Source organism: Camelina sativa, chromosome 4 (assembly GCF_000633955.1).
Source record: "Camelina sativa cultivar DH55 chromosome 4, Cs, whole genome shotgun sequence".
Classification (NCBI taxonomy): domain Eukaryota; kingdom Viridiplantae; phylum Streptophyta; class Magnoliopsida; order Brassicales; family Brassicaceae; genus Camelina; species Camelina sativa.
In genome coordinates this window covers 29,455,461-29,463,993 of record NC_025688.1, presented here as the reverse complement: position 1 = coordinate 29,463,993, position 8,533 = coordinate 29,455,461, and the positions used below count along the sequence as shown (strand labels likewise).

At 32.0% G+C, this 8,533-nt stretch overlaps 1 protein-coding gene across 1 annotated transcript; it reads left to right on the top strand.

The window, feature by feature from the left end:
* On the top strand, positions 6,421 to 7,991 carry LOC104783252 (homeobox-leucine zipper protein ATHB-7-like). Its single transcript, XM_010508381.1, has 2 exons — positions 6,421 to 6,913; positions 7,255 to 7,991. Exons 1-2 carry the CDS (start codon positions 6,551 to 6,553, stop codon positions 7,669 to 7,671), a joined length of 780 nt encoding a protein of 259 aa, XP_010506683.1. The 5' UTR covers positions 6,421 to 6,550; the 3' UTR covers positions 7,672 to 7,991.

The following is an 8,533-nucleotide window of genomic DNA, read 5'->3' as shown; positions in this document are numbered from 1 at the left end:
AAAATACTAAATCTTTGTAGATATTATGGAATACAAATGTTTAACTAAATATAAGCTTTCTATTATATTTTATTACTTTAACCATCTTTTTAATTACAGTCTCCGAATTCTAATTCATATCTCTTGCAAATTTTTAAAGGCCAACACTATCCCTAATTGATCTTACAAAATTATATTATACGACTAGCTGTTACCCAAACAAATTGCTCTTTGAGTTCTCTGGGGTCCTTTCAGAACATAAACTAATGAAAAGGTACTTGAGGAACCGAGCGCGCGGTGAAAGAGAAATGGACAAGTAGGAAAAGTGCGAAGGCTACTAATCACAAAATTGTAAATTATTATATTTACTACTCAGGAAATAAAACGTAAATCTGAGAAGAAAGAGGAGTGAGTGACTATAAAAGTTAGTCAGAGGAGTAGTTGAGTTATTGATCTGCCCAATATTAGCATTCTTCATTTATTGTCTCTCACCTTTTTCTGCCCAATATTAGTATTCTTTTCTTTTTCTTTTTTCCTTCTTCGCCTTTATTAAAATCGGCCGTTTCATTTCAACCTATCTAGTATATTAAAAGCGCCTCATGCATGAATTTGGAGTATATAATATAAAGGGATCCTCTGTTCACTTTAAAAAGTTATAAGACGTTACGTTTCGTAATTTTTAAATTTGTCAAAAAAAAAACTGTGACAAAAAAATGTAACGGAGATGAAGTCAGCAAGATTTATAACGGCAAACGATTTGGTCAACGAGGAAAAAAAGAAAAGCAATTATGTGTAAGTGTAATCAATCTAGTACTAGTAATTTAATACTACTCTTATTAGTTATTTTTCGAGATGTTGTGAGAGATTTTTAATCTGTCTGTGCATGTGCATTGTTTTCACGCAAACGTGACACTTTTAATGAAACCGGCAGTTATAATTGTTCTCTCTTACGCAATAATTAAGCTCATATCTTTATTTTTTTCTGTAATCAGAAAATAATATACGTGCATGTAACTGAAATTTGTACGCTGAAAACGGGGAAGAAAAAGGAGTCCACTTTTCAATGACTCGCTTTTGAGATAAAGTTAGGGAAAGTGCTGCAACATTTTCGTTTAGGTTTGCTAGTGTCCAAGAAATCGAAAATGAATTTTCCACGTAGATATAAGAAATAAGTAATAGAAACTGTGGATGAGAATGACAAATGGAGAAGACGATTCTGGCTCCAGATGTGAACTTTTTTTTTTTACAGTCTTCGAGAGTTGTGTTTTGTGTTGTGTCCGAGTGAAAGAGAGACGACGTAAATGTCAAATCCCTACATATCCGAACCCACGTTGTCCATTCTTATGTTCCTTTAAGAAACAGAAAATGCCTTCAAATCTAATTAATTATACGTGTTTATTTGTATTTTCAAGTTTGATCGGTAATATTAATTCATGTTTTTATTCTGTTGTTACGTCCCTTATTTGTATCCTCAAAGGAACACATAATTATTTCTCCACATAATTAGACTGAAGACTGGTCAACCAAGAGAAAAAGGACACCTTTTCTAGTCCACTCTATTCATTATACTCGTAAATTTTAATTAATGAAAACCTCTTAAAGTTTGTAAATTTTCAGAACTTTATACTGTAAATACGAGAATTAATAGTCCATTTGTAATAATTCATTTTGAATTTTCAATGGCTTAGTACAACTTAGTTTTGGAAAATAAAAAACCTTTTATTTTATTTACGAATGCATATATAAAAACTGTATAAGATCTACATAGATTCAATTTGCATACTCTTAAATCTTAATTATATAATCTGTCAGAAAAAAGTAAAAGTATTTATGTCAATTCTTTAACAATATTTATTGACCAAGCACTAGACGAACTTTTGTTTAAAATGCACTGAACAAACGACCGTTTTTTTTTTGTTGGGCAAAGAAACGACCGTTTCTTATGTATGTGTGTATGTATATGTACTGAAGGACTAAACACCAAACTTATTTGTTCAAAAAGAAGGTAATAAAGCAATTAGAATTTTTGAATAATTAAGGACATAGAGGAGCCCGACGGTACTAGCATTGAAATTAGGGAAAGAGAGAGGACGAGAGCATTTTCATGCCCTCTTTGTTCGTATTCTCTGTCTTCTGTGTATTGAGTTTCTCTCTCTTCGATTACTGAAACAGAAGGTCTACTACTACTCCCAATTGGATTAACCGATTAAGTATGGATTAAATTTTGCAATCACTAAGAAATACTACTATTATGATTTACGACAAAAAGGAGTAGAAGTATATAATATATCCATGGGGTAGTCCAATGGAATTTCCTTCCATTTTGTTAACCTGGCAAGGGAAAATGGGCCTGAAACATCTATTATGGGCCTTTAGAATAAGAAGATTCAATGCTTTGTTTTTTCCTTTTTGTGTTCCTCGCTCATTTCTTTTTGTGGGTCAAGTTTAAAAGATAAGTAGATAACACATAACACATTTCAATGTACATAGATTAGAATATTTTCAAGGGGTCGAAGTAAAAACATTGAGAGTTTTATAAGACGAGAGAAATATTATAATTTAAAAATCAAAACTGGTTTTGGTGGTTGAAATAGATCGAAACCTAAAGCAAAATGAACAGAGTAACATGACGAAGGTCTTTGGTCCGACAAGGTCAGGCACTGAGAAACATCTCACACCTAATATTTGGTTTTTCTCTTGACTTGTTATTATCAGTTTCTTTGACTAAATACAATTAGCAATATCTATAGCTTATTATAATCGATCTTTTAGATAATTATTATGACAACATAAGCAATGGAGTATATCTTTCCTGTACAATGAACGTACTTGTACTTCAACACACTGTAGACATTTTTACACGTAGAAAGGGAATCGAAAGAAACTATAAGAAAATTATAATACGGATAAAGTTCATGTCCCAATCACTCGTTATCTTTATCAATTTTTTCGCTTCATTCATTTTGTTTTCTTCCTAATTTTGTTTCTCGTTTTGTTCTTCGACTCCTCAAAATTTCTTCCCTTGCTATAAACTCTCTGGTTCATAATCTTTCACATAATATGAAAAAGTTATTTTGATCGATGTCTCTAACGTGCTTATTTTAAGATTAAAGAAACGTGAACATCGGAGTTTGTTTCGGTGTATTAAGTAAAATATCTTGATCTGAAGATGGGTTTGTTTTTGTAATTAATTATTCGGTAAGGAAAGTCGAGCCGCTTTATTTTCCAACATCGCTTTAACGAGTAGTAGTAGTTAAAGAAGTAGGGTAAGATTGTTGGCCACTTGAGTCGTATGTGACAATGAATTTAGGATTATTATATCCTTTTTGATAATAACATTATTAAAACCAATGATGAACTTGACCAAAAGTAATTAGATATTTCATTTTCATCTATTAATTCTATAAAGTTATTATCAGGCAAAGATAAGTTTTTTTTTAAGGCGGTGCGAAATGTCTGTTTCTCATTGGCACCTCGTTGGCATCATATATCCTCCAAACCATCATATATCTATTTTAGCTTACATTTTCATTCGATCTACTATAGTTATTAAAAAAAAAGAAACAAATTTTAGGAGAAGTAAAAAAATTGTAAGGTCAAATATAACTTAAAGAAAAGCAGAATTACAAACGATAAACTTATGTTAACCAGGTTTTTTACTTTCCCTTACCAACCAAATTACTATATGTTCAATTCTCATGGACTACAGATAAATACCAGATTAATGTATCATGTCTTGATTATAGATATTTGCCCCCAAATAAAATATTTGTTTAGAGACGTCTAAAAATACTATATTCTTACTGTAGTAACGGTAATAATCTAAATGATAGAATCACAAATTACGGATTTTTATTTATTTTGAAAGTTAAATGAATATTATTAGAACGTAAACATGTCAAAAAGCTTAATATCACACGCGGCAAGTCGAGGAGCTTGCAAATACAAACAAGCCAAGGCACCGTTTAATTAGTAGTATAAAATTAAGACAACAGAACGAAACTTTTAACAAACAAAAATGAAGAATTTGTCTTCTCTTACGGCTCTTATCGGAAAATGGCGATATTTAAATTAACAACGACACGTGTGTACTACTGCCAAGGAGAAATATTCAGGCACTACCACAGATCAACTGCCAAGTCATCTCTTTGATGTCCCAAAGCATTGATCTCTCATCTCTGACTACAACCACTTGGCTAGTTTTCCATGGCTGTTTTCGATATTTTTGATTGTCACTTCTGATTTTATTTATACGAGTTCAATACGACTTTAGAATTGAACTCTTACCTTTAATTTTAGTTGATAATTATTTTTTGTTAATTTTTTTTTAAGAACAGATTTAATTATAAATTAAAAGACTAGGGTTTGAAAATGTCGTATCTAGATGGCCCAATCTTAATTTTTTTGCTTGTATAAATTAGTCAAAAGAAATTTCCGACAAGCAAGGTGAACGTTAACCTTAAACTAATCAGAAAAGCAAGAATTAAAGTTGTTGTTCACATTAATACTAATATTGTTAAATTGTTATCGCTATCGTGAAGAAAATAAAATTTAGATGATCTGGTTCAAGTCTGCTGACAAGAAAAAATGTGGTTCTTTTAGGTTTAGGGTGACCATAGCTTCTTTCTAATTTTCTGATACAGTTAAAAACCGAAAATATACCTTCTTGATTCCTCTAAAGTACCAGAGAGAATTAAAAACATCCATAATTTTTACAATAAACTTTTAGAGAAAGTTTTTCAAAACCAATTGTATGAAGTCTATCCCAAAAAAAAATATAGGCCATTCTATTTGTTTTTATTTTCTTAAATGATGTTCGTAGAAAAAAGAACAGAAAGATGAAAATATTAAAATTTCGGAAGAATCATTATGTCCCTGATTTATCATAAGTTTAAATAAGATTTTAGAAACAAATTATTTACGTGTAGATATAATTGTCAAATTTTAAAATGGGAAGTAAATATATTTTTTAAAAGATAAGAGAATGTCAACAAATGATCACAGATGAGTTGGCAAAAAAAGTAATAAGATCACATGCATGGAAGATTTACGTGTGGTAAAGGTAACATGTACTAATCTTATCTACAAAAATAATACGCGTGATAAAAACAATAATCTTGCAAGCAACAAAAACTAAACGAGGAGTTTTACCATCCCTTATCCCAATCGATACTACACATAATATATAGTTGAAAGATTTGCTACGTGGTTTGAAGACTTACTACAAAAGTATTTTCAAATGGTGAATTAGAAGTATCCTTTTATTACATTCTTTGAAAATTAGTTCAGGCTTCGATTCTAAATCTCCGATTAGAAAAAAAATGCGTAAACAAATTGCTGGAAGGATATCCCATAGTCTTTCAAACTATAGTACTTAATCCCAATATTTTGTTTATAGATTATGTGATGTAATCAATATTTGTTTTAGAATGCAAATACAACAAAAAGTCAGTCACATCTAATACAATTTTCTGATTTATGGCATACGTATTACTAACACCCGTCCCACATCCTAAATTGTGTGAACGTTAGATCTGTCGCACAATCATAAGAAAATATAAGGCATAATATGTTGCATATAATATTTTTATATTCGCCAGAGATGCACTGAAAAAAGACAAGAATATACTCATAATCTCATTTTTTTTGTGTGCATCCGCCAATGTAATTGTGCACGTTGATCATTTAAGCCCTCAAGAAAAGGAAAAATAAATCATTCAATCCACAATTTGATGATAAACGCGTTTGACACATTTTGACACCAAACACAGTGCATCCGCTTTCAAACTCCATATATAACAAATTTACAAATAAATTTCCTATAGGATTAGGAATCACTTTAATTGTTTAAAAATGATCAGTTCATAAATGATAATTAATTCATCGTTTTATTTATGATCCATTAATTATTGCGATGACAGCATTTGATATGCACCCACATCATCAAACACATCAGTAACAGTTGTTCCATTTCCATGTTCACATCGACCAGAATGCGGTACATATTTAAAGATAAGATCATATGTGTGTGTATATTATATATAGTACGTAGAGTTTTAAAGAGATTTTTTACTTACTATTTTTCACTTTGACTATTTTAATAAAATTTTAAAACTATTGATATTACTGACAAGTTGTTTTTTTAGAGAGAAAGCTTTATAAAAAGACCATACTAATTACATAAAAAGTAGTAAAAGAAATTAAAAAGGTGGAAATTATTAATCAGTAGTTAGATGATTAGTTTCGCGTTGAAATGAAACTCGACTTAACAAGTGATAGCGACGACTCTAGAAACAGCCAAAATCCGCCCTATTGCTACCTGTCGACACACAAATCGTTTAGCTCAAAATTGAATGAAAATTTTACAATAAAGCAACCCAAAGTTTTTATCTTATTATATGCTAAGGACCCCCTCGAACCAAAATAAAATAAATAACAAATTAAATATTTATACAACTAGTAACAACATAACAACAATCTCAGCCTCATCACACATATAAAGGAGATAGCCAACATCAGAATACAAAGAGATTCCAAACAAAAAAAGATCTCTGAGTAAAATTCCGATGAGATGACGGAAGGAAAAGAATATTCTCCGGCGATGATATCATCAGATCCATTCATGTCCATGAAGAAGATGAAGAAGAGCAACGTACACAACAAGAACAACCAGAGAAGGTTTAGCGACGAGCAGATCAAGTCACTGGAGATGATGTTTGAGTCTGAGACAAGACTTGAGCCAAGGAAGAAGGTTCAATTAGCTAGAGAGCTAGGGTTACAGCCGAGGCAAGTGGCTATATGGTTTCAGAACAAGAGGGCTCGTTGGAAATCTAAGCAGCTCGAGACAGAGTACAACATTCTCAGACAAAACTACGACAACTTGGCTTCTCAGTTTGAGTCTCTCAAGAAAGAAAAGCAAGCACTAGTCTCCGAGGTATGTTACATAAACTCTGTTTTTATATTTATATGGTTTAATTAAGGAGAGTGATCAGATGATTGATGAATAAATCTATGTTTTTTTTTGGTTTAAGTATAATAAAAATCTATGCTTTAGTAGTTGTAAACTGCAGTTAGTATGGCTAATTATTACAACCAAGAAGTGATCATGTAATAAATGATGTGCGTTAATGGTTGTATACTGCAATTAATGACTAAAAAGCTGTGTTTCTGTTAATTAATTACTATAATTAAGGACTAATCAGGTGATTATAAAAAGCTCTGTTTTCATGTTTTATTGAAGCAAGATATTGAGTTGTTGTTATTACCTTTATGCAGTTGCAGAGGCTAAACGAGGAGATGCTACACCAAACAAAGGAGGAAGAAAGGCAGTGCTGTGGTGATCAAGCTGTGGTGGCTCTAAGCAGCACAGATCATGAATCAGAAAACGAAGAGAACCACCCAAGGTGTGAACCGGAGGAGGTTAGACCGGAGATGGAGATGTATGATGAGAAAGGTCATCATGGGGGTTTGTGTGATCATCATGATCATGATGATGAAGATGGTTATAACAGCAACATCAAGAGAGAGGAGTATTTTGGTGGGTTTGAGGAAGAACCAGATCATTTAATGAACATTGTTGAACCAGCTGATAGTTGCTTGACATCGTCTGATGACTGGAGAGGTTTCAAATCAGATACTAGTCTCTTGCACCAATCAAGCAGCAATTACCCTTGGTGGGATTTTTGGTCCTGAAACTTTAGCTCTTCATATATAAGATGATGAAACATATTCAAATCGAAATTTATCGGGATGCATAGCATGAACCGAAGCCACGGATATAGAGGTGTTCAGTCCAGCAAACCGACAGCGGGGATTTTGCAGGATTTTTAGCTGAATTTCATGGTTTTGTCTGTGTATAAATTGTGTTAGAAAGTCGTATATTCTCAGTTAGTCTTTGTAATTCTGTTTGTAGTGGTAAAGTACTCATTATGGTTTGTAGCTAAGTAGTAAGTTTAAGACTTAATAGATTATGATGAATAAAAAATCAAAGGCAGGTGAATCATATATATATATGAAGTTATGCGTCAATATGTTAAGATCAGGACAAGAACTAAGTTGGTACTCCGGTTTATTGACAAAAACAGAGCAAACATAGCAAAGATTTAGGGCAAAATCATGAAATTCAAAGACGAAATAGAAGTAAAGGAAGCAGAAATTGAAGATGATAATGGTAAAATCAGAGCAAATTGCGCATGAAATTGCATCTTTGCTCCAACTCATAATTCAATATGTGTTTCTCATTGAGAGACGAAGTTCATGTATTTGTTTGGGACTCAAGTTTTCGTAGCTAACGGTTGTATTTAAATTAACGATTCTGTTGTTTCCTTTTTTCACTTAGGTTAGGAAAGTTCAGAGCAAAACCGAACCTGAGGAGAACACAGCTGTTAGTCGGTTCGGGTAAAAAATTATTGACACTATCAAAATGTAAATCATCCTCTTGCGCCGTTGTGTCGAGCAATTAAAATATGACGCCGTCTCTTAGCTACAGATCATATGGGCTTTTATATTAAACACTTGTAATATATGGGCTTTTCTAAACCAGATCAAACCTTAC

Bases quoted from the DNA above. Each gene is read 5' to 3' on its own strand.
- LOC104783252 (XM_010508381.1), top strand. From the start codon at position 6,551: ATGACGGAAGGAAAAGAATATTCTCCGGCGATGATATCATCAGATCCA. The intron at 6,914-7,254 runs GTATGTTACATA...ACCTTTATGCAG, and splicing joins AGCAAGCACTAGTCTCCGAG to TTGCAGAGGCTAAACGAGGA.